This window comes from Theropithecus gelada, chromosome 9 (genome assembly GCF_003255815.1).
Source record: "Theropithecus gelada isolate Dixy chromosome 9, Tgel_1.0, whole genome shotgun sequence".
Classification (NCBI taxonomy): Eukaryota; Metazoa; Chordata; class Mammalia; order Primates; family Cercopithecidae; genus Theropithecus; species Theropithecus gelada.
Genome location: NC_037677.1, coordinates 122,373,750 through 122,399,329, shown reverse-complemented (window position 1 = coordinate 122,399,329; position 25,580 = coordinate 122,373,750). Strand labels below are relative to the sequence as shown.

The 25,580-nt window shown below is 44.2% G+C and overlaps 2 protein-coding genes across 6 annotated transcripts in view; one reads left to right on the top strand and one right to left on the bottom strand.

The window, feature by feature from the left end:
• DHX32 (DEAH-box helicase 32 (putative)) overlaps nt 1–10,781 on the top strand; it is a 56,540-nt gene extending 45,759 nt beyond the window's left edge. Inside the window, exons 8-12 of the mRNA XM_025395623.1 lie at nt 5,214–5,405; nt 6,153–6,302; nt 7,945–8,132; nt 8,746–8,927; nt 10,260–10,781. Coding sequence (XP_025251408.1) covers nt 5,214–5,405; nt 6,153–6,302; nt 7,945–8,132; nt 8,746–8,927; nt 10,260–10,431 — 884 coding nt within the window. The 3' untranslated portion in view covers nt 10,432–10,781. The remainder of the gene's footprint in view (nt 1–5,213; nt 5,406–6,152; nt 6,303–7,944; nt 8,133–8,745; nt 8,928–10,259) is intronic.
• BCCIP (BRCA2 and CDKN1A interacting protein) overlaps nt 1–23,172 on the bottom strand; it is a 28,644-nt gene extending 5,472 nt beyond the window's left edge. The window contains exons 1-7 of one of the 5 annotated variants that reach the window (XM_025395624.1): nt 22,979–23,172; nt 20,027–20,101; nt 19,063–19,143; nt 16,046–16,135; nt 15,091–15,278; nt 12,508–12,682; nt 5,820–5,898 (exon numbers count right to left, since the gene is read on the bottom strand). In XM_025395624.1, the coding sequence (XP_025251409.1) occupies nt 5,820–5,898; nt 12,508–12,682; nt 15,091–15,278; nt 16,046–16,135; nt 19,063–19,143; nt 20,027–20,101; nt 22,979–23,143 (853 nt within the window). In that variant the 5' untranslated portion in view covers nt 23,144–23,172. Of the gene's footprint in view, nt 1–4,343; nt 5,899–10,564; nt 11,015–12,507; nt 12,683–15,090; nt 15,279–16,045; nt 16,136–19,062; nt 19,144–20,026; nt 20,102–22,978 lie in introns of those variants that run through there. The other 4 variants (XM_025395625.1, XM_025395628.1, XM_025395627.1 and 1 more) reach the window with 4 other exon arrangements.
• Between the last annotated feature and the right edge of the window lie 2,408 nt (nt 23,173–25,580).

Below are 25,580 nucleotides of genomic sequence, written 5' to 3'. Positions count from 1 at the left end.
ACATCGTAGAGTTTTAGGGTCTACACCATCTCTTCATTCTTCAGTTTCTCCCCCTGTGGACTCTTTTACACAATGCCCAAGTCCCAACTCTAAAATAAATCAGAAATAGAAACTTCATTTGCTCCTTCAGCCCTCCTAAGTGATAATCGCATTTCTCTCTATCTGTCCATTTATGTAAATGTGTATATACATTAATGCAGGGATCCCCAGCCCCCAGGCCATAATGGGTACCAGTTCATGGCCCGTTAGGAACTGGGCAGAGTCTTAGCTGCTCTCTGTCCTAAGCTTTATGATTTACTATGTCAGCTCCTGGAAACTCCCTTGGTCTAAAGCCGAAAACTCCCAAGAAAGGGAGCCATTGATTCCATTTGAGAAGCAGTCCCCTGTGACTGGGGTTAGTGGTGATCATGTGGTGGTGTCACGTGGCACAAAATCCTGCTCCTAGAAGTATGGAAGTGAAGGTATAGTTCCCATAAAAGGGGACAATTTGGAGGTAAAAGTGCACTTCCCGTAGAGCAGGATTCTTGATTTACATGTGCATCTCCACATATAAATGAGACCATCCACACCAGAAGGGCCAAGAGTGAGGCTGTCCCAGATGTGTGCCTGCCCCAGAGCCTTGCCAGTGCCGACAGCACAAGATACTCAAAACAGACTGAGAGCAAATAATAATTTGAGCCTCACCCTTATAAGGAAATCATGAACCAACACCAAACATAAAGTCCTTTAACTGCTCATATGGAAAACACCCATTGTATGGTCATTTTAAAACCCATGCATTTTTTTTCCTAGTTTTTTCTAGGTTGTTCTGGGACTGCCAGTTCCATACCATCTAACTACAATGCCAACTCTTGTTTAAAGATAGTTCTCTCTAATGGTATGAGGGTGGGGAGAGTCTTCAGCTAGTCACCACTACAAAAACCTGGGGCCAGCTTCCTGGCTGTAAGAACAGTTACTGGGAGTGGGGACCATTGGTAATTTGTGAAGTGGCAGGACTTTCCCAATGCCCTTATGCTTGAGGAACACTGACTAGGCGGGTGCCCTCTAGAAGGCCTGTAGTCTTCCCAAGAACATGAGCAAAGGCACTCACGTGTGGGAGACAAACTCGGCTTCCTTCTTCCCCACTTAGTCCTTTCTGAGGCCTGGGCGGTAGGAGTAATGTGACATGCAGGGAGAGTCGAGAGGATCGGGAGGAGCCTGTGGCTGTCAAAGGTCTGCATGTGTTTCCTTCCATGTCACGGGCAGGAGCAGAGCTGGCGTATGAGAGGTCTTTGGGCACAGCAAAGCTCAGAGGAGCTGGCCTCCACCTGCCTCACGGTGTGGGTGGCACGGGGAGGGCAGTGGGGACACTGCCATTACCTGAGCCCTGCCCAGGGCAAGGCTGGACACAAGGATCTTGGCTCCCAACCATGGGCAGGGAGTTGAAAATGCTTTTCTTCAGTTTACCATGGAGGCTGCTCTATCTCTAATATCCTTTCCAACTCTAATGACTCAAATCCAGCCTTACTTCTCTGCCCTTATTGGGAAGAAAGGGGGTTAAGGAGTGTGGTGGAAGGAGAGGGAATGGCCCTGGCTTTGGGGACTGGTTACCAGGAGACCCCCTGCCCTATTCTCATGGAAATACATGTCCACTTTAGACAAGAGAAGGCATGATGCTGTCTCTCCTAGGCATATTCCCAGGAATAATTGCCAACTAAAACTTTTACCTGTGGAAAGTACACATAAATATGTTGGCATACATTTGCATAATGCCAGCTACCTTGAGAGGAAATTCAGTGTTTCTGAGCCATTTTTGCCAGGTTAGGCAGAAAGTAGGCCAAAGATTGTTATAACAAAGGAGAGCTGGCTGGAGGAAGCCTCCTGAGCACCTGAGTAGACAGACTTCCTGTGAGGGTTTGGGAGCCAACCGAGGCTTCCTACCATCTGACGTCTCCAAACTTGGCGTACATTATAAGAACACAGGAAACATGCTGTGTGGGGCTGTCAGCTCTGGAACTGCCATGGCCTTGGACTCCACTTGGCCTGTGCTGGGCTCAGAGTTAGTGCTGCATCGGCTCCTCCTCTGCTGGTTGCAGTTTAATGACCTTTCTTTGTAACTAGGTTTTCTACTGATGCCAAGGAAGGAAAATGCAGGCACATACTGGAGCTTGGCGTTTGGGGTTCCACGGAAAACAGACACACAGAACAGTGAAGAAATACTGTAATGATAGCCCTTCACATTATTTTGAGTGATGGTAGTGGAGGAGGAGTGTGACCTTGCAGTGAGCTATTCTACAGGGAGTGCAGCTGCTGTTGGCAAGCGAGCTTAATAAAAATGATGTTTGGTTCATCTCGAAATTGCCTTCAGAATAAAGCAGTCTGATTTTGCACTGCCAAAACGAAGAGGCCTGACACTAAAACACTTCTATTCCATTTGTTAGCGTTACTTACTATGGATTATACTTAAGCAGCACTGCCCTAAAGAACCCCCATCTAAACTCTTCTGCTTTTTAGCTAAAACAAGTTTATGGGCCACACTGGGGAGATATCTTAAAATGCAGAATATAATATTAGCAAATCCTATTTAGTTATTTATTAATGTTCCTTCACCTCTGTAATCTGCATTCACTAACTCATTCTTTCTAATATAATAAAACCCCAAGAACATCCTCTCCTTTTCTGTTGTTAGGACCAGAAGCAGAATCATGAAGTCATTTCTGTTACTAACTCTGTGTGTGGCCAACTCAACTCCAGGGTGTAAAAGTGAATAGTAGGTGCCCTTTGGGGACAGAGCCTGGCTGTCAAGCCAGATGCTTAAACGGACAATTGCCAAAGATCCTGTAACTTAAAATGCAGCAGCTTTGCTGATTTATAGAGACTGGTTTCTGAAAGGCTTTCAGTAATTAAGTTTGTACTCCAGCCCCTTCCTGCTCTGTTTAAGATGCTTATTTCTGATGCTGCTTCTTGTACTTTCTCCAGCAGATCGGCTGTTACTTTTCATGTCATGCCTCACTGATAGAACTCTTGAACTTTTTTTCTGAATAGCCCATCTGTTTATTTCCCATGATTGTGACTTCTCAAGGTCATGGTTAGTCCAGAGGTCCCCAAGAATGAACAAGTAACACAGTAGTGCTGTATGTCAGGATCCAGGCAGGACAGGAATATCTCTGGGAAGTCATAAGCTTCTGCTCAGTTTTAAATCTTGATGGGAAAACATTCAGAAATAATAGGGAAATTCAACATATTTGTCCCAAGGTGAGGATGAAAGCCTTGCTGCAGTCGTCCAGCGGATGTCTGGGTTCCCTGCAGATTTCCCTTGAATGGTCTGGCACTGCCCCTCACTCCCAGTAGCAGATCTTTTGCCTGCGGTGGGTGTGTCAGGCTGAAGTTATACTGGTGCTTGCTCAGCTGTCCTCCCACAGGACTGGAAGTGTGGTGGGCTGCATCGCAGCTTCTCTGAGTCATTTCCCAGACCACAGTAGTAGTTTCTAATACCTTCCAGTTGTCCTGAGAGGAATGGAGGAATTTTATCAAATCGAAGTTTGTGAGTAGGTTTTGTTTTTTGTTTTGTTTTGTTTTGTTTTTGAGACGGAGTCTCGCTCTGTTGCCCAGGCTGGAGTGCAGTGGCGCGATCTCAGCTCACTGGGTTCACGCCATTCTCCTGCCTCAGCCTCCCGAGTAGCTGGGACCACAGGCGCCCGCCACCTCGCCCAGCTAATGTTTTGTATTTTTTTAGTTGAGACGCGGTTTCACGGTGTTAGCCAGGATGGTTTCGATCTCCTGACCTCATGATCCACCTGCCTCAGCCTCCCAAAGTGAGGTTTTTGAGCTACTCAGTTTGCCTGAAATTTAGACATATAGCTTAATGATCAAAGTTTAGACAGCATGTAAGTAAGTTTTTACTATTTGTTACTTTGAACTCCCAGGAGCAGACAGGTTCGAGCGCCTCTTAGGTCCCCAGAGTCTTCAGCTCCAGCCCACTTTGCACTTACTGGAACTAAGAGAAAAACAACCTAGTGGCTCATAAATCCTGCAGTTTGGGGGTGCAGCTTTCTATTATGGAATTTGCTTCATTGTGTGACCTTTATTGCTATACCAGGAACCAGAAGGGTGGAAAAAACACATGTATTTATTTAATAAATATTAGGTTGGTGCAAAAGTAATCGCGGTTTTTGCCATTGAAAGTAATGGCAAAAACCGCAATTATTTTTGCACCAACCGATATATAGCCTTATTCCACAAAGAGAATATATTTCTTTAAATAAATGGATTTTTAAAAACTTTGGTAGAGATTGAGCATATATAATACCACATCATTATCGATGTTACATAAACTTAAAAGAGAAATAAAGAGATGGAGAGAATCAGCTTGCTATCTTTATTTCTTTATTTGCACTGGGAAATAACATCTTTGTCTACTATTTCTAGCATCTGAGTTCCAGGTCAGTTGTGATTAATTTTTCTCTGTATTATGCAATGTATTTTCCTGCTTTTCATGCTTCTCTACTGGATGCTAAACCTTGTACATTTTACCTTCTTGGGCACTGAGTGTTTTTTGGAGTCCCAGAAGTATTTTTGAGCTTTGTCCTGGGATGCAGTAAATCCTTTCAGGTCCTGCTGTATAGATGTGTCAGGTGGCAGTGCCCATCTAGGATTTCTCCCTTGTGTTTTCTACCCAGTGCCTCACAAATCATGAGGTTTTCCAGCTTGGCTGGTGGGAACAGGCCCTACCCTAGGTCCTGTGTCAGCACCCCTGTTCCCTCTAATCCTCTCACATGGCTTTCTCTGGCCTGAGGTGGTTCCTTACACACATGCGCTGATCAGTGGGGCTCTGCTGCCTAGTTGAGGGAGCTCCCTCTGGCCCATGACTTATTTGTATGTCTCTCTCTGGTACTGTGACCGCGAGTTCCAGCCATGTTAGTCTCCCTGGATCCCTGGCATTGTTTTCCTACTGCAGGGAGGCTGGCAAGCTCCACCTGGGTGCCCCCCGCCGCATGCACACTGCAGCTGGGACCCTCTTCGGAGCATGAGCTGGACAATCACAGGGCTCCCCTCCTGAGTTTGCCGTCTCAGGAATCACTATCCTTCACTGCCTGGTATTTGGTGTCTTGCAAACCATTATTTCACGTATTTTGTCCATTATTTGCTTGTTTCATGCAGGAGGGAAAATCCAGTACCTGTTTCTCCATCTTGGCCATATGAGATTCTTAAATTATTATTTTTTCCTTTCCTAGCACCAGAAAGTTTGATGCAGGCATTGGAAGACTTAGATTATCTGGCAGCACTGGATAATGATGGAAATCTTTCTGAATTTGGAATCATCATGTCAGAGTTTCCTCTTGATCCACAACTCTCAAAGTCTATCTTAGCGTCCTGTGAATTTGACTGTGTAGATGAAGTGCTAACAATTGCTGCCATGGTAACAGGTACTCCTTAATCACTATTCCTTTTCTTTTTTTGCAAATCTGCACTAGGTATAGATTTAAATGGGATCCATTTGAAATTATATTTTGAGGATAAAATAGCAGAGATGGTGATCAATTCATTTAACCTTTTGAAATGATAGTATTTTAATCAGTTAGAAAAAGAAATTTTTCTTAATATGAAAAATTATCTTAATATAAGAAAACTAACTCAAAGTTCAGCAAATTTATACATCAGATGTATGAAAACATACTAGGTTTCTTTTACTGAAGTAATCAGTGCAGATGAAGGAAATGTGTCACTAGAGGTGTTTTTCCCCAAATAATGATGTGTGCTTGTTTTTTTATTTCCTATTGGCTTCATTCATCCTGGCTTGTATGTTTTAATTTATTCTAATACTGGGGGAACAGACCAACCATTGTGCTGTATCGGAACGGGTTCCAATCCTCTTCTTGTGTCTGGATCTCCGAGCACCTCAGGTTTTCCCTGCTCCTGCTGGAATAAAGCAGGGTATTAACCATATTCAATTGACCTTAGAAAAGCAAACACACACACACAAAAGGAGAGGGAGAATTAGGATGACTCACTCTAAATTTCTCGGATTTCTAAGTAAACAAGAATAACATATTTATTCAGAGAACCAAGACAGGAGCCATGCCACTAACAGTTGTGACCCCTCCCCTCTGCAAGTTAGGCTAAGATAAAATGTCTTCATTATTGCTAACCATGTGACCTTTTTCATTTTAAAGCTCCAAATTGCTTTTCACATGTGCCACATGGAGCTGAAGAGGCTGCCTTGACTTGTTGGAAGACATTTTTACATCCCGAAGGAGATCACTTTACCCTCATCAGCATCTACAAGGCCTACCAAGACACAACTCTGAATTCTACCAGTGAGTGTAAGTGAATGCTCAGAAATTACCTATTAATTCCACCTTCCTTTCCTCAGATAAGTCTGAGTCCTTATTAGTTATTCATCAAACATTCTTCTTCTTTAGCCCTGTTGGCCCCTTGAATGCAATGGCACTTATGACCCTAAACGCACCCACAGGCGTCTGCAGAGTGGGAGACGCTCACTCCCCCTGCTCCCGCGGAGCTCTGGTGTGCCACCACGGTGGGCCTGTACTGCCAGAGCTCCAGCACTCCACTCAGCCAGCCTTCAGAGCAAGCTTGCTTGGGGCATGGTGACGGGGACACAGACTCATACATGGGTCTGCGGAGGAAGACAAGGAACAGCCACCTCTACATGCCCACTGTGTCAGAGTTGTGCTGTGCACCTTCCATATCCTGGCACATTCACCACATGCATGCAGAGAGGTTGCAGAGCTCCAGATACTGGTGCAGAATAGGCTGGGGTGCTGAGGGAAGGCTGCAGAGTTGCTGATGGAGCTTGGCAGAGGACAGCAGAGGGTGTCCAGAGAACAAAATGGCGCGTGTCAAAGCACAGCCACAAAGTCCTGTGCATGCCTGAAGGGCAGTGGGTAGATTACCTGTCACAGGAAGGTACTCAGAAGTCAACTGGAAGCTGCTATTCTGAGACAAGAGGACAAACAGGGCAAAGCAGCGTGGCAGAGGCTGGAGTCACCCATGAAGGGCAGCCAGTGAAGTCCCTCCCTGAAATTTTCCGTGATGTATCTTTTACTTCCTTTGCTCTGAAAGACGGTGTGAAAATATGTGTAGTGTGAAAAATATGACAGCACTTTGAAAGACAGTAGAATTGTATAAAGAACAGGGAGTTAGTGTTTCAAAGCTGAACAGAAAAAGTTGTCAGTGGAGCCAGAAGGTACACGGGAATTTGGTGGCATCTTTTGAGGGCATGCTGAATGGGTGACACTAAGTACGTGCTCTCATTGCTCCGAGTGGCACGAGTGGACAGGACGGGGTAAATGAGGGTCTTCTGCCTGCGGTGCCATGGCCATGTACATTCCCAGGTCCATCTTAAGTAATTACAGCTGGCCAGAAAGACTAACTTCAGACTCACCCACATGCCTGAATTTTAATATAAAAGTTACAGCTAGGGTAGATGAGCTTAACTGTAACATAATTAATTCCCAAATCAACCTGGTAGTAATCCTTTTCTTATCATTCAATAAAATATGAGATATTTCCATAGATCAGAGGAATTTATACTGTGGGCTTTTTTCTGCCTAGTTTGATTAAATGGGGCCACATACATCCTTGCTGTATGCATAGAGACAAAATATAGATCTTACAAAATCCTCTCTGGCCTTTATGAGCCACAGGTTAGTGAAATACATCTTCAGTCACCACTAGGAAGTTTCCAGTTGGCTGGGATCACAGAACCCCAGCAGGTGGCATAGGTGCTGTCAGTGGCACCGTCTCCCTTCCTGGTAGTGCCCTGACAGCCGACCTCGCAGCCACCAGAAATCCTTGTCCTTGCTGCCTTCCTGCCACTCACCTGTGTGGCCTCCTTTGTAGGAGAGGAGAGCACAGGGCTTAAAGATGGCAACTGCCTGGCCTGGGCTCTTTAGAGCTTCTGACAAATCATTTCTAAATAGCCTTGTGTTCTTTCCCTCCTAGACTGTGTTGAAAAGTGGTGTCATGATTACTTCCTCAACTGTTCAGCACTCAGAATGGCAGATGTTATCCGAGCTGAACTCTTAGAAATTATCAAGCGAATTGAGCTTCCCTATGCAGAACCTGCTTTTGGCTCCAAGGAAAACTGTCTAAACATAAAGAAAGCTCTTCTGTCTGGTTACTTTATGCAGGTGAGAGGGGGTGGGGTTGCCTCGGCATAGGCTCCCCTGAATTGCACATACCCAGGACGTGCTGCCAACAATCGCTCACTTAGGATGATGATTTCGACATTAAGTAAAACAAAAATCCATGTTATTATTAAAGATTTGATACTTAAATATCCTTCCCCTCAAGGGAATAAAGGGCCAAGGCAGAATATGTAGTCTTAATGGAGAAAAATGACATTTCAGTATGGATTTCCTCATCTGTAAAGTAAGGTTCCTACATCACAGGGTCATTGTGTGCTAAACACCAAGTGTAAAGCACTTGGCATTGGAGTGTATGTCGCCCATAGTATGGCGGGTAGTATGCTACGTTTCATCTCATGGCCAAAACATTAACCTCACAGCTGCACCGTTTTAGCACAGTGCCCTGCTGTTGCTCAAGTTAGTTAACATCACTGTCTCAAAGTTTTAGGCAAAACATGCTTATGGCTTATTTTCTACATGTGAAAATAGGAAACATGAGTGGCAAATTTTAAACTATCCCGTATGAAATACTTTGGTATTTTCTTCAACAAACATTTTTGTATAATGATCTCCGTATTAATACAAAATCTTTTTTCTTTAAAACTCTGCCTTTCAGATTGCTCGGGATGTTGATGGATCAGGTAACTACTTAATGCTGACACATAAGCAGGTTGCTCAGCTGCATCCCCTATCTGGTTACTCAGTCACCAAGAAGATGCCAGAGTGGGTCCTCTTCCATCAATTCAGCATTTCTGAGAACAACTACATCAGGATTACCTCAGAAATCTCTCCTGAACTGTACGTTTAATGGGGAAGAAAGGGCTGTATTTTTTTTTTTATTTCATACCTGTAGGAGTAAATGACAAATTTGGCTTTTATTCTTAGTTCTAAAGTTTATACTGATGCAATCTTAATTTATGTTGAGAGTACCTACTAAGGGCAGGCCTCTGTGGATACCTAAGAAATGTCCTTGCCTTTTAGGAGATTACAGCAGAGAAAAGAGTGTAGAAATAAAAACAAAGACCATGTGTCTTTAAGAGGAACAGAATGCTAGAGAAATGCACTGTTTGCAGGTGCATTGACCTTGAGAGGAATGAGCTCAGCCATCTTTCAAGAGCCACTGCAGTTGGAGTTGTCGGGGAAGAGGAAGGAGGGGAGGCTGAAGAGAGAGGCAGGCACCACCAGAAGGTGTAAGGCTTTGTGAGCCACATAGTTTACATTTTATCCAAGTGCAGTACACAGCAATTGGAGCATTTTAAGCAAGAGTAGCATCTTCTCAATATAGTTTTAAGGATCACTGTAGCTGGCCAGGCACCTTGGGAGGCCAAGGCAGGAGGATGGCTTGAGCCCAAGAGTTCAAGACCAGCCCTGGCAACATAGCAAGACCCCATCTCTACAAAAGAAAAAAATCAGCTGGGCATGGTGGCATGCGCCTGTAGTGCCAGCTACTTGAGAGTCTGTGGCAGAGGATCGCTTGAGCCCAGGTCAAGGCTGCAGTGAGCTATTGTCACACCACTGCACACCAGCCTGGGAGACAGACCAAGACTCTGTCTAAAAAGAAAAAAGAACTGTGGCTGCCACATGAATGGAAAGGAGAGGCAGTGGCGAGAGTGTGACTACTCTGCTAGTCTTTGAGAAGCCACTAGAGTCTGGATCCATTTTGAAGTTTCCACTACTATTCCGGCAAGTAGTGTTCAAGGCAGCAACCAAGAGTGACTCATAGGTGTCTGGCTTACGCAGCTGGATGTGGAGTGGTACTAGTTAAAATGAGAAAGAAGCAAAGATACCCCTACCCAAAGCTCTCCTAAGCATACATGATCGGTGCCTCTCATATGGTGTTGGGTCTTAGAGGAAATACTAGTTTCCACTAAAGGTTAGTGGTAGACAGCACTTCCACTGTGTGGCGTAACACTAGAGAGGCCAACTTATTCTAGAAATACAACAGCATTGGCTGCATGAAAACCAGAAAGTATTTATTTTACAAAGTCGGACTGAGATACTGAGGAGTTCAAATTAAACACCGGTTCTGCAGGTAGATGCTCCAGGGATGGGAAGTGCCCAGACATAATGTTTGGTGTCTCTCACCACCTTCCCCACTCAAAATCTAATCTTTTTGTTTTAAACAAACAGATTTATGCAACTGGTACCACAATACTATTTCAGTAATCTGCCTCCTAGTGAAAGTAAGGATATTCTACAGCAAGTAATGGATCACCTGTCCCCTATGTCAACAATGAATAAGGAACAGAAAATGTGTGAGACGTGCCCTGAAACTGCTGAACAGAGATGCACTCTACAGTGACTCCCCAGCAAACGCAAGGTGCAGTAGGGTCCCAAAGTTAGCTGGGTGGCTGAGCTGCTGGGGATGGCAGGCATGTGACGCGAAGATGGATCGCACACCCACAGGACAGTCTTGAAGAAAATAACACTGTGTATATTATTTTAAAATAAAAAATAGAAGTTTTTATTGAGTTCTTTAAATTACTACTCCATGTTTTTCTTCTTCTTGGAAAAGTTTTTAAATCAACCACTCATAATTTGACCAAAATTTTAAAAACTGATATTTTGTAAATGTGTCACAGACACATGGGACAGAACCCTACTTTTTGTGGAGGACCTTAATCTGAATAAAGTCATGAGTTTTTCAGTAAATCTCCACTGAGTTTTCTGGTAATGTTACAAAAACAGGCCCATCACTGTCCACTGGAAATGGGTTAAATAGATAGATATTCTTTCAGTTTATCCATGATTTCGTTCATCTTGTCGCCTGGAATTAACATCACAGTTCGCAAGGGCGTCATTGGTACGTCATCAAAAGACCATTTGCCTCCCAGACAAGTGTCGCTCTCCTCCTGCACTGAGTAGTTGAACTTCAGAATTGCCTTCTAAACCAAATAAGTAACCATGAATTAAAAATCGGGACAACCCAAAGACAAAACCCATTTAATCTACGGCAAAGAATAGTATGTTTGGCATATGCTTAAATAAGAATGAGAGCTAAAAAAAGCAAAACTCAGAATTTTAAAAGTTCAAATGGACATTCAGGCAGAAGTTATAAAACACAAACCAAGTAGATTTTAAACCCACATGAGGAACAGGGATAGAGGCGTGCAACTTCTAAGAGATGAGCAAGCAGCTAAGTGATATTTTCATTTAATTGTCAAAATAATCTTGTGATACGTAAGTGAAATTAAGACTCATAAAATTTGATAATTAACTAGAACTGGTCTTCAAATACTCTTCTCAGCTGCTTCCTTAGCATCAGGCTTTTGTGTGAAGACAGAGTAAATCTGCATACCCCATCATCTTAAAACACCCATACATACTCCCCGCAAATGGTCGACCTGAGGTGCTAAAGCATGTTTTTTAAAAATTACGTTTACGATTTACTTCCTGGAAAAGAAGGGCACAGCTAAATTTGTAGTGCTTTAGTCTTCTGTAGAGGTCTTAAAAGTGATGTGATATCATCCAATTCAGGAAAATAGTTCCCCTCAGAGATACACTTCAAGATTTTTTTTTTTTTTGACAGTTTCGCTCTTGTTGCTCAGGCTGGAGTGCAGTGACGCGATCTCGGCTCACTGCAGCCTCTGCCTCCCAGGTTCAAGCAATTCTCCTGCCTTAGCCTCCCGAGTAGCTGGGATTACAGGCATCTGCCACCATGCCCGGCTAATTTTTTTTGTAGTAGAGATGGGGTTTCTCCATGTTGGCCAGGCTGGTCTTGAATTCCTGGCCTCAGGTGATCTGCCCGCCTCAGCTTCCCAAGGTGCTGGGATCACAGGTGTGCGCCACCATGCCTGGCCCACTTCAAGATTTTTCAGAGGAAGAGAGGGTGAGAAAGAATATTCTCTGGTATATGGCTGCCCATCACAGTACAAGCTACCTTTATAGGAAAAAAATGCTGGAGAAATCCCACCAGCGGGATGACATCCACGACTAAGGACACAGAGTAGCAGGGGTGCCCCAGCTTCCACACTGACCAGCTGTGTGATCTCAGGTAATTTCCCTCATCTCCCTATAACTTAAAGTCCACAACCATAAACCCCAGGCTAATGTCTACCTCTCCGCACGGTTTTAGAAGGAAAGATTTCACAGGAAGCGTATTATAAATGCCTAATCATTCTTAGCAGGTTAATCGCTTTTCTCCTCCTCCTCCTCACGCTCATAACCACAGTGCAGGCAAGGAGGCTAGTGCCTAGCCTCTTGAGTACCTACTACGCACCTGGCACTATGTTAGCTGCTAGGTCCTATGGGGAAACAGAAAAACAGTGGCCACACTTGAAAGACTTGGACATAAAGTGGGAGAACAATAGATCTTGATAAATCATTTAAGAAAATCCTTATTTACATCTAAACAAATAGATAAGCAGGATAGTCTTACCTCATAGAAAAATTCTTCCTCTGCATTTGCAAACATTAACGCAGCTTTCTTTTTGTTGCTAAGTTTCTTTTTGGAATTGTTTTTTCCTGCTTCCACAAATGTCTTACTAATCAGAAGGTAAAAGTAGCACTTCCCACATGGCTTATTGGTTCTGTGTGCCTCCGCCAGTTCTTTCCTACAAGGCACACACAGCATTTGTTTACCTGCTGGGTCAAGTGAAATACATCAACAAACCAGAGCACAGAGAAAACCTGGTGAGGCATCTTCGGTGGGTTCTGCTGTGACACAGGCATTCAATCTGAACACTTAAGTCTACAGCAATGATTTTTATTTACATAATCAGTTGCATTTTAGATTGATTATGTACTACTCTTTATAATAGTATATCTCTCAGATTATGCTGATTTGTGGATATATAGCAACTAACAGATCAGATGAGTCTCAAATTCACTCAATGTATCACTGCTCTGCCTGTGCAGAACTTAAAAATATATGCGAATCTGAATTTTTGAATTTTTTAAATCTATGAACATTTAACTGAAACACACAAAGGTATACAGCCACAACCAATGTCACTACAGCCTGTGACTACTACTACAGTCAACTGCTAGAGTCTGGAACTAATTTCTGACATACTGCAGAAACTGCATAAACACATACCCGAAATTCTAGCAATGAAATGGCCACAAAGCCTTAATGCTGCTTCTTTCTGAAAATTAAGCATAGCCCTGTGCATCGGGATGCCCTTGAACAAGGGAAGAAACTCAGAACAACCCTCCTCTTCAGCTTTTTTTTTTTTTTTTCGTTTGGAGACAAAATCTCACTCTGTTGCCCAGGCTGTAGAGTACAATGGCGCAGTCTCGGCTCACTGCAACCTCCACCTCCCAGGTTCACATGATTTTCCTGCCTAAGCCTCCCGAGTAGCTGGGATTACAGGCCTGCACCACCATACCCGACTAGTTTTTTTGTGTGTGTATTTTTAGTAGAATTGGGGTTTCGCCATGTTGGCCAGGCTGGTCTCAAACTCCTAGCCTCAAGTGATCTGCCAGGCTTAGCCTCCCAAAGTGTTGGGATTACAGGCATGAGCCACCATACCTGGCCTTTTTTTTTTTTTTTTTAAAAGATACAGGGTCTTGCAATTTTGCCCAGGCTGGAGTGCAGTGGCTATTCATAGGCACAATCATAGTCTACTGAGGCTTGGAACTCCTGGCCTCAAGCATTCCTCCTGCCTCAGCCTCCTGAGTAGCTAGGACTACAGGCATGCACCACTGCGCTTGGCTCATTTCAGCTTTAACAGGACTAGGAGAAAGCAAATCACCCTCCTATAAAACCAAATAAATGTGAGCTCCAGCTGATCAAAAAAAAAAAGAAAAACCACTTAAAGCACCAGAAGCACAATCTGAACTGCAGTTGAGAGAGCAGGGAGCAGGAGATAAGCACCAAATCCCTAGGGAAAAACAGCAAACCTAGAGGTTTCCAGAGTAGAGTTGCATTCCTACAGCTATTTACAGGAAAACCACAACACAAGTGTTATGACCTCTGTCTAGGCCAAGCACTGTGACTGACACCTGTAATCCCAATACTGGAAGGCCAAGGCGGGAAGATCGCTTTAGCCTAGGAGTTCAAGACCAGCCTGGGCAATGTAGCAAGACCCTGTCTCTGCAGAAAAAAAAAAAAAAAATTTTTTTTAATAGATAGAAATAAATAAGAGAGTCTGCCTATATTTTGTCCTCTATTGCAAAGCACAGGCAATACAATTCTTAGTGCACTCAGTTTGCTAGACTTCACAGCTACATTTGAAATATTTTTGTAAACTTAAAGCTCCTGGGGCCGGGCTCGGTGGCTCAAGCCTGTAATCCCAGCACTTTGGGAGGCCGAGACGGGCGGATCACGAGGTCAGGAGTTCGAGACCATCCTGGCTAACACGGTGAAACCCTGTCTCTACTAAAAAATACAAAAAACTAGCCGGGCGAGGTGGTGGGCGCCTGTAGTCCCAGCTACTCGGGAGGCTGAGCCAGGAGAATGGCGTAAAAACCCAGGAGGCGGAGCTTGCAATGAGCTGAGATCCGGCCACTGCACTCCAGCCTGGGCGACACAGCGAGACTCCGTCTCAAAAAAAAAAAAAAAACTCCTGGATTAAAAAATAGAACAAAAACTCTGAAAAGCTAGCCATAGTATCAGGACTATGGTTTCATTAGTTATGAAACATACCCACAGAATTTGGAAACTTTACCAGTTTTGTTATTATTGTAATTGTTCGTTATTTTATTCGTGTTGCAGAAAGTTATCTGTGAAGGTGAAAACTTCAATCAAATGGAGATGAAAAGTCTATTATGAAATTATCTACTTATATACCACTTAAATCTTAAGTTTAAATTTCAAGATTATTGTCACAAACTCTTCAAAAAGCCAGTTGTTAATAATGTATGCACTTCACAGGATGTTTCTTCCACTCCCCTCACACTAAACCCGCTTAAACCAAGGAAAGAACTCTTTCTATACCTGCATATTCTACTTAAATGACATTCATGAATCTATCTGAAAAAAAATTACTGTTCAAAGACATTTTCCCAAGTCTCTTACTGAAGCTGCTGGTACATGGGCAGAGCGATCTGTGGAGGGATATTAATGAATCTTTCACTTAGGAGAAGGCCCACAGGCTTGGTGGTGTCATTTAAAAACTTGTCCAGCTGTTCAACCATGCTCTTTTCACAATTCTTCTCACAGAAGCTGAGAATCAACTCTTGAATTTGTTCGGCACACTGGGTACCCTAGAAAGCAAAGAGAAAGCTTGTTTCCTATTACAAGCCATCACGTACAGGAGAAAACCTGAAAGTAAGAGCTATCACTTTTCATCTTACAGCTAACGGCAGTCTCCTGCCATAGCCTTAACATCTTGTATGTCTTCAGTGTTGACTGCTTAAGCATTTCTCAAAAGCAAATACACTGGTTATTTACCATCCCATGATCAGTGGTAAGAGAGTCATCAATTAACATGCAGACACACTGGAATGGCAATTCTAGTCCATCTCATAAAGACAGATGGAAGTAACTGGAAAGTTTATTTCAAAATTAAAGATTAAGTGTAGCCTGCATCTTATTCTAAAGAAGGTAAGCAGCTGGTTTACTTTTTATTACAACTCATCAGAGAGTCAATAAAAAGAGATGAATCAAAACAAAATAAAATGTTAATAAGTGCCCTCAACATGGAGGCAGCAAAGCCTGAAAATATCCCCACTACACAAGTAGCAAAGATAACAGCTGCAGACACACAGCACAAACAGCTCCTGCATCAGTACTAACATCAGGACTGCAAAGCCAGATGATTCCCTAAAGCACAGGGAGCGAACACCTTTAACTGGGTACAGACCCAACACCACCACCTTCTTATCGAAAAAGGATTACAGTAAGATTTCACAAGAGCACTTATCCCTATAGTTAGTATCACTGTCTGACATAAGACATTTTCACCATGCATTAAATAAAAGTGGTTTTGGCCTAAGAAATACCCATTCAGATGCCACCCAGTGAAACCAACCTTTCTTTCAGTTAAATTTAAAAGGCTGATGAAACCAAAAACCTCATCTTCATCCACATCATCATCGCTGTCTTCTGAAACATCCGTTTGCTATTTTAAAAGAAAAAATATTTAAATGTTATATTTAGTATAATACCAAGAGTATAATACCAAGTCTTGGGATGTAGGAATTATTTATCTTTTCACTTTTCAAAAGCAACACTTTGTTTTACCACTGCATCTTAGAAAGCATTATATCTTAAATACTGTCACAGTTTTACCACCATCATCTTGGAAAGCACTGTATCTTAAATACTGTGTGACCTTGTTCATTTCACTTTACCTCCCTTGACTCATTTCAATCTGTCCCAGATTCTGGACAGACTGAAATTTCTTTGTACTAGATTCTTAAGTCTTTTTATCAGATTCTCAATATAATACAAAACCAGAAGAGATAAAACCTCATGAAATAAAGCATTTTAATTTGTTTTCTACACAATTTGGCTGGCGCCAAGCCTTGCTTCTCTGCTGGCCCACAGCATTGTTTCATCTAAAACTCATGAGTTTCCAGAACACTTGTCAATCTTGACCGTAAGTGAAGCTGGGCAATGCTTGAGGGCCACTTACACCTACCACACGGGCAAGAGAGAAGGGATAAAAGAGAACCCCCCTGCCCTTTGTTCTATGATCCTAGGGACTGGCTCCACTGAATGCTCTGGGTAGTCCCTTTACTAAGAACAAGAAGTCTCTATCCTCAGGACACCTCAGGTGTCTCTGGAGAAGCCAAAGAAGCCAGTTATAACTGCAGAGCTATTGATGTAATTATCCATTTAAAGGGTGAATCCTGCCATTAGATAACCTCTTTCAAGGATAAAAATAACTGCTTCTTTTCCATATCCATTAGGTCTTCTAAGTGTCTTCTAAGACACGAATCAGCTAGAGATCACATTTATTTGATGAAAGAGCAGGTGGTCTGCTTTTTCCCATTGCCCTAATAAAAGGAAGCCCCTGTAGGTTTAATTTCTCATTTTCTTTACATTGAGTGCCATAAGGTTACTAATATTGTCAGAAGCCTTGAAAAGTGTACACTGCATTTAGTAACAAGTATGTTGGTGACCCTATCATTCAGTGTCAGAATTTTAGTTGTGTAAAAGTCAGATAAGTGTCTGAAGAATGAATAGGAGGACAGGAAGTAGAAACCATGACTTAAGATTACTTTTCAAGAATTTTGGCTCTGAAGGTGATGTACTTCGAGTGGAACATTAGACTGAATGGAACTTTTGTTTGTTGTCTTTTTCACAACAGGCTAGGGAACAGGTGCTGGGAACAGGAAAAAGACATCAACAGTGACAGCTACACATATGTAGCACTTGTCAGTTGCCAGGCACTGTTCTAAGCAGTCAGCAACTCATTTTGTTTACCCATGCACTCTACAAGATAGGTGCTAGTATCATCCTCATTTTCAGAGCTAGAAATGGAAATAGATTAAGGTACTGTGGCAGATTGTATCTTTCGCAGATGGCCCCAGTGGATCTCTTCTTGGACATGCTCTTCTGACAAAGTGACCTAGATACTTTTCTCATGGAGTGGTGGGATCAATGTGGCCTCCCCCTGGGTAGAAATTTGTATCTGTACTGACTAAGCAAATGGTGGAAATGGCACTATATCACCACTTCTGCCTGCTGCTTTTGGGCTGCTTGCTCTTGGAAGCAACCCAATATGTGGCAAGGCCCACATGGACAAGAACTAAGGCCCCTGGTCCAGAGTCCCAGCTAAGCTCACAACAGACAGCTAGGGCTAACTTGCCAGTCATGTGAGTGAGCCATCTTGAAAGGGAATCCTCCAGCCCCTAGTCGAGCCTCCCCAGCTAACATGATGGAGCAGGAGCAGAGATGACTTGTGCCCACTGAGCTCTGTCCAAACTGTGGATCCATGAGCCAAATACATGAGTGTTGCTATTTTACAACACTAAGCTATGAAGTGGTTTGTTACACAAACAACAGATAACCCAAAGAACCACCAGATGATAAGCAGCAGAGCCAGGGTCCAAACCAGTCCTATTTTGTTGAGCTCTCTACAACATCTACCTGATAAGGATGACCATCCCCTCCTCCTTCAAATGTTCTCTTTCTTGCCATGTATGACATCACTGCACTGTTGTTTCTTGTACTTCTGTCATCCCTTTTAATCTCCTTTGCTGGCTCTGCCACTTATAGTACTCGGATATCCAAGTATTCTTGGTATTACTAAGGTGTCTGTCCCTTCCCTCCCTGCGCAATCTCAATCACTTCTATGACTTCAATAACATTTACGACAAACTCCCAAGTCTCCGGGGCTCCACCCGCTACCCGGTATCTCACAGGTAACTCAAACGCAAAATGTACAAACCCAAACTCACGTTCCCCCTCCTAACCTGGCCTTCCTCCATGTTTGTTATCCTGTTTGCTCAAGCTAGAAACCTGGAAGTCATCCTTGACTCCTTTTCCTCTCACTTTCAGACCCAATCAGGGATTAAACCCCATCATATTTCATCTCCCAAATATATTCTAAATGAGCCCACTTCTCTCCCTCTCCATTGCCACCACCTAGCCTACTGCATTTAATAAGCTTGGATTTCTGCAATGACTTCTGATCAGTCTCCCTTCCTCCAGTAGTACTGCTTCCAATTTGAGCTAAACAGAATAAGAACTCTTCCCCCACCCACCCCAGATATAGGGTCTTGCTGTGTTGCCAGGCTAGAGTGCAGTGGCACAATCAAAGCTCATCACAGCCTTCAATTCCTTGGCTGAAGAGATCCTCCTACCTCAGCCACCTGGGTAAAAAGACTATAGGCAGGTGCCACTATGCCCGGCTAATTTTTTGTTATTTTTTGTAGAGACAGAGTATTGCTATGTTGCCCAGGATGGTCTTGAACTCCTGGCCTCAAGCAATTCTCCCACCTTTGCTTCCCAAAGTGCTAGGATTACAAGCATGGTGATGCCCAGCATGAACGAATAAAGAACTAATTTAATCAGAATAAACACAATTGTCCTGCTTACCTTAATCACACTCCCAATATGGTTCTGTTGAATTAAGAGATCTGTTAGTTCTGCAGTGTTCACAGGAGCCTTTAGAAAAAGCTAAAAGGAGGAAAAAAATTTAAATTAAGATCAAAGCATGATTTCTAATAACTTCAAATCCTATATTCAAATACAAATAACGAAATTTCTGTGACTTAAGAAGATGACCTAGAAAAGCAATCCCAAGAGGGAAAGAAAAGCCCAGGAGAGTCAAAGAAGCTAAAGATTACGAAATTTCAGAAAAGCAGTCAGTGGTAATACAGAAGTAATGGGGGAGGGGGAGAAAAAAAGGGAGAAGAGAGGATAAACATAAGGCCAAAGAATTTGGTGAAAAGGACAGTAGAGGCTATAAAGGTTAAAGAACCAGTCATATTATATGAGTAAAAGAATAAGGAGAAGCAGCAAGCATCAATTTTATAGCACCAAACAGCACAGTTATATGACTGTTACATAAGAATTGTGAATTAAAAAGAAAAAAATAGCTCAACTAATTAGCAGATGAAAGGAAATAATTCTTTCTTCCAAGCAAGGTAGAGAGGACAGAAATGGAAATTCTACAAATTTGAATTTGAGAAAGCCTGTATTGAATGACCTGAATTTTTTTTTTTTAAGAGACAGAGGCTTGCTCTGTTGCCCAGACTGGAGCTCAGTGGTGCATTCACAGCTCACTGCAGCCTTGAGCTCCTAGACTCAAGTAATCCTCTGGCCTCAGCCTCCTGAGGAGTTAAGACTAAAGGTGTGTGCTACCTCAGTTGGCTAATTTTTTATTTTTTTGTAGAGACAGGTTCTCATTATGTTGCCCAGGCTGGTCTCAAACTCCTGGGCTCAAGCGATCCTCTCACCTTGGCCTTCCAAAATGCTGAAATTATAGGCATGAACCACTGCACCCAGCCCGATTTTTCTTAGAAGAGGAAATTTATGCATAATAAATAAAAGACAATACCTGCTGCAGTAATTTCTTAATTCCATCATAATCATTATCTGATAGGGAATAAGCTTCAAATTCAATATTCACTTCCTGTAAATAACACACAAAATAGTTGTTACCAGAAAAACTACAAACATCTAGACTTTAAAATAGGCAAACATTGACAAGATTGCCATCTGTAGAGAATACAAAGCACCTTCACACTCTTTCTTCATGTGACACAAAAGCCTGAGAAAACAAAACACTCAGAATAACCTAGTTTAAATGTTGAGAAAATCCGGTTCAAATAAATCAGACACAGCAGCCACAAAGGAGAAATTATTTTCCTGATTGCAAAAAGGGTGTGCAAAAATCAAAATCACTTCAAAAGTCCCTGGAATTGTCTAGAGCTTGACTTAGCCCATGGATTTGAGGTTACACGTCATTTGCTTAGCAAATACTTATTAAGTACCAATCCAGGTACCAAGCACTGTGCCAGGCACTCAAGATGAAAAGGTTAGTAAGGCAGACACAAATGATCCTGCTCTCGTGCAGCTTACGATTTAGGGAGGAATACAGACATTAAGGAAATATTTATAGAAATAAATGTAAGTGCTGTAAAACAAAGGTACACAGTGCTGTAACAACTTAAAAAATAAGAAGTCAGTCAGGAAAGGCTTCCTTAAAGAAGTGACACTTGAGCAAGGAACCAGAAAACGGCAAAGAGAGTTCCCGGTACAGGGAACAGCACAAACTAAGGCCCTAAGGCAGAAGAAGACATGATGAGTACAAGGGACTAGAAGAATGAATGTGTAGCTGGGCTCCCAGATCTTTATCTGCAAGACAACAGAATCTAGAAGATGGCACTAAAACGCCAAAAACAAAACCTACTTCCTTTTAAACACTAACAAGATCAGTCCTTGAGGACCCTAAATCATACCTTGATAAGTGACACAATGAACTTGGGGCTCTGATGAAATAATATATTTTGAGGCACTTCAGGTTTTAATGGTTTGGGAATTTAGGTCTTAGCTGAAGGACATCACAGAGGAAATCAGACCTCCTTTTACCTTGCCACCCTGACTACATATGATATCTAAGGCTTCCTTAATTGTTAAATGTGCAAGGCCCTGGAATTTTGAAGCAATTCCAGCTCCAATTTGAACTCTTTTAAGTCCAGCTTTGCAGACTTCAAATGCTAACTCAGCCAGATTATGTGAGCAGCAAAACAAGGGGTCAGGTGGGAGTGTTCCAAACAGGATCAAACTAAACCAAATAACAAATTGTCATTACTCAGGACTTAAACTTATTCCTTAGACATAAATACATTCTGTAAATGATGTTCATCTAGTGTTTTTTTGGTTTTTTGCTTTTTTTTTGCCTAGACAGACGTTTTGGACCTCTGTCCCAGACTATTATGGCACCACCAGGGAAATGGGCAGCAAATGGAGTATCTGTCCCAGCACCCTTTTCCTGGGTATGGGCTCATCTCCACATGGTTTCAGCAGGAACAGTCATGTTTGTAGAAAAGAGCCCTGTCCCTCATTCCCAGGTGATTTAGAATTAAGACTGTGGTGGTCTGATAGATTTCCCATGTTAACACAAGAAGCACTGATTTCTATAACCCAAAAGTAATAAAATAGCCAGTTAAAGTTCTAAGTGAAAAATGGTGAGATGGCATTTAAGGCACAGAGCCAAAGTAAAGATCTGTAAGGAAAGACTGATCACCTGCACACGTCATGGTGTCAACTCTAATCCTGCATCCATGCTTCTCTGTATCCTCCCCTCCATGCTCTTCATGACTCATGGTTACCGCTCTGATTTTATTTCCTATCACTCTCTCTTCCTTATTCTGATCCAGCCATCCAGGCTGCCTTTCTGTCCCTCAAACGTAAGGATTCTGGATTTTCTTGTAAATGAACTAGAAAGCCAATGGAGCATTCTGAGCAGAGGCGTGAGATCAGACCCACAAGATCTCTCTGACTGTAGATGGAGTATAGACTGATTGTAGGGAAACAAGAATGGAGAAAAGCACGCCGGTTAAAAGCTGTTACATTAAATAGTAGTCCAGGCAAGAGATAATGGAGGTGTGGACTACGATGGTCTCAGAATCAGTGCTGAGAAATGTCTGGATAACAGGATTTACTGATGGACTGAATATAGGATGAGGAAAGGGAGGAATTAAAGTTAAGGAATTAAAGTTTTGGGTTAGAGCAGCTGGTGATTTTAGGGGCCATTTACAGAAACGGTGACGGTTAAGAGAGGGGCATGAATTATTATACAAATCTGCTTTGGACAAGTTAAGGTTGAGGTATCTATTTACACATTCAGTGGTCTGAAGGACCATTCAGTCCTAATTATTTATTAAACAAATAATAAGTACCTATATTTCCAGGCACTATAGGACCTATTCTGAAGAAAAGAACCCAGTTCTATAAGACTATGAAGCCAAAGATTTACCTACGATTTGGGTCAGCTGCCCCAGGAGCCAGAAAATACAGCCTAGCTGAGATCTGAAGAAGAAAGGGAAAACTCTGCAGGATGAAGAGCGTCTGAAAAAGCTGCTACGGTAGAACCCGGCAGGAGCCTTCAAGAAACCGAGGGCCCACGTGAGTGCCGCCCGCAGAATGAAGAGTTCAGCTGCTGCCCCGCGGGGAGAGGGCCCCTTCTGCGGGCTCGCGGTGGCCGATTCAGGATTTGAGGCTTCAGCCTGAGAACTAAAGAGGGCGAGAACACACCTGTTGCGGCGGGCCTTTTCGGGGGAACGCGGGTTGCGAGGTTAACCGGTCCGGAGTCGGCCTTTCAAAAATAACCACTGTGGCTGCAGTGTGTGAAAGACCGAGGAGAAACCTGAGAAAGAACTTATCTCCAGCTTTTCCTCACAGACCCTCAGGGTTAGGGAAGTCACTACACTATTTTTACACAGCCTGGGCTTGCCAGAAAGTTTTTCTCAGGTATAAACCAACTAGGGAAGCGTGTCCTTCCCACCTCGTCAATGACGTTGTCCTCTTCATCCTCTCCCTCGTCACTGTCGTCATCGTCTTCGTCCTCATCCTCGACTTCATCTTCCTCTTCTTCGTCGCGCTGGACTAGGGGGTCCGGCGGCTGCGGAACCCCACTTTCCACGGCCCGCCGCTTAGGCCTGGACGCCATGTTACCGCTCACACTGCGCCTGCGCAGCTTCCCCCTGCCTGCCCTTCCGGATCAGTCCATAGTAGCCACGGGGGTGAGGGACTACGAAGAAGCTCGGAGCTGAGTGCACAACAACTCCAGTGCCCCTGCTGGATTCCGCAGTCATGATCCCTTCCAGTTACGTCCAGCTTGCGGTCCTATCTTGCTTTTTTCTTCCTCTTTCCACCCTCCCTCACTCCTCCCAAAGCTTCCCCCCCCTTCCCGTAATGGTTCAACCCATCTAACCTCTGTCCTCGCTCCGTGGCCTGGATGTCGGTGCGCATGCGCGAGCGCCTAGCTGTGCGCGCGGCCGCCCCCGCATCCCGGGGCTGAGGTGCGGGGTCCGGCCCGCCGCGGCCCCTTAGGCTGCGCGGGCAGGGGGTGGCCCCCTCCTGTTGTCATTGCTCCTGCAGCCTCAGCAGCCTCTTCGCTGGGACTGCGCGACACCGCCCCCAGACTGGGTGCCCGCTGTGTGCCAGGCCCGGTGCTGGGCACGGTCCCGTCTCTTAGCCCATTCGATCCTCCCCAGCCCCGCGAGGTAGGTGTCGCCGCCCGCGGTACCGGGTACAGACGCCGAGGCCCGCGGGCATGCAGGGGCCCAGCCCCGGGCAGTGTATTACACAGCGGGGCCAGGGCGCCGAGGCCGCTGCGGACCTGGTCCTGCCCAGGCGGGGAGGTCCGCGGCCCCTACGGCTGCGCAGGTGACGGAAGGCGCCTGGCCAACGTACCCTCGCCGCGCTTCTGGAGCGCGTTTCTTGACCTGAAAGTTTTTTTAAAGCCGGCACCGCAATTAAAAATGCTTCGGGGAGGGCGGGCGCGGTGGCTCATGCTTGTAATCCCAGCACTTAGGGAGGTCGAGGCGGGTGGATCACCAGAGGTCAGGAGTTCGAGACCAGCCTGGCCAACATGGTGAAACTTCAACTCTACTAAAAAGACGAAACTTAGCCGGGCGTGGTGGCAGATACCTGTAATCCCAGCACTTTGGGAGACCAAGATGGGTGAATCACTTGAGATCAGGAGTTCGAGACCAGCCTGCCCAACATGGCGAAACCCCGTCTCTACTAAAAATACAAAAACCAACCAGGTGTGGTGGCGCGCGCCTGTAGTCCCAGCTACTCAAAAGGCTGAGGCAGGAGAATCGCATGAACCCAGGAGACGGACATGAACCCAGGAGACGGAGGTTGCAGTGAGCCGAGATCGCGCCACTGCACTTCACACCCCAGCGTGGGTGACAGAGGGAGACTCCATCTCAAAGATAAAAGAAAAGCTTCGGGGCCAGTGGGGGTAGTCTAGGTTAAAGACCCGAACCTATTTTGAGAGAAGAGTGGAGGGGACTGTGGCCAACTGCAGAGCGCACGCGCCTCTGCTGCCAGCCCCTGTGGCAGGTGGGGATGTGGCCCAGGGCAGCCAGGTCTTTCCATTGCAAGAGAAACGGGGCTCATCAGCTTTCTAGGAATAAGATCTACCGTTCTCCACTGATTTTTCTCTGTAAAATAAGGGGAGTGGGTTGGGTATGTTTGATTCTAGGAATGGAGTGAGCTGCCCTAATAGGCTGCTTCTGTTTAAGCAGGGTAACATCTGATAAATCAGTGATCCTTCGTCAGTAGGAGATGGGAGGCCCTGAAGGTCCCCAGGAGCCCAGATTCCCCATAATCGTGTTCTGTGAGTTCTGTCTTTCCTGGGAGTCTTGTCTACCCGGCCATGTCATGGGTGTTAAAGTAATACACATCAGCGCTCCACATCCGATGGGGCAGCTTGAAATGGCCCATTTGGGTCGCACAACTGCAAAAACATGTTCCTGTAATGGAGAAGAGAGGAAGCTGTCAAAAAAGACCTATCAAAAGGCTACGATTAGAAAAAAGACTCAGAAAGACCATGTGAACATATCAATAGAGTTGCACTGAGATATGGCCAATTTTTTTTTTCCTGTTTATTTATCTTTTTTTAATGGTGGTAAAAGAGACATAACATACATTTTACCATCCTATTTTTAGATATTCAGTTCAGTGGCATTAAGTGCATTCACATTGTGTAACCATCACCACCACCATCCATTGACAGAACTCTTCATCTTGCAAAATTGAAACTCTGTACCAATTAAACAACTCCCTTCTTCTCCCTCCATGACATTTCTACTTTCCATCTTTTTTTTTTTTTTTTTTTGAGACAGAGTCTAGCTCTGTCACCCAGGCTGGAGCGCAGTGGCCAGATCTCAGCTCACTGCAAGCTCCGCCTCCTGGGTTCACGCCATTCTCCTGCCTCAGCCTCCCGAGTAGCTGGGACTACAGGCGCCCGCCACCTCGCCCGGCTAGTTTTTTGTATTTTTTTAGTAGAGACGGGGTTTCACCGTGTTAGCCAGGATGGTCTCGATCTCCTGACCTCGTGATCCACCCGTCTCGGCCTCCCAAAGTGCTGGGAT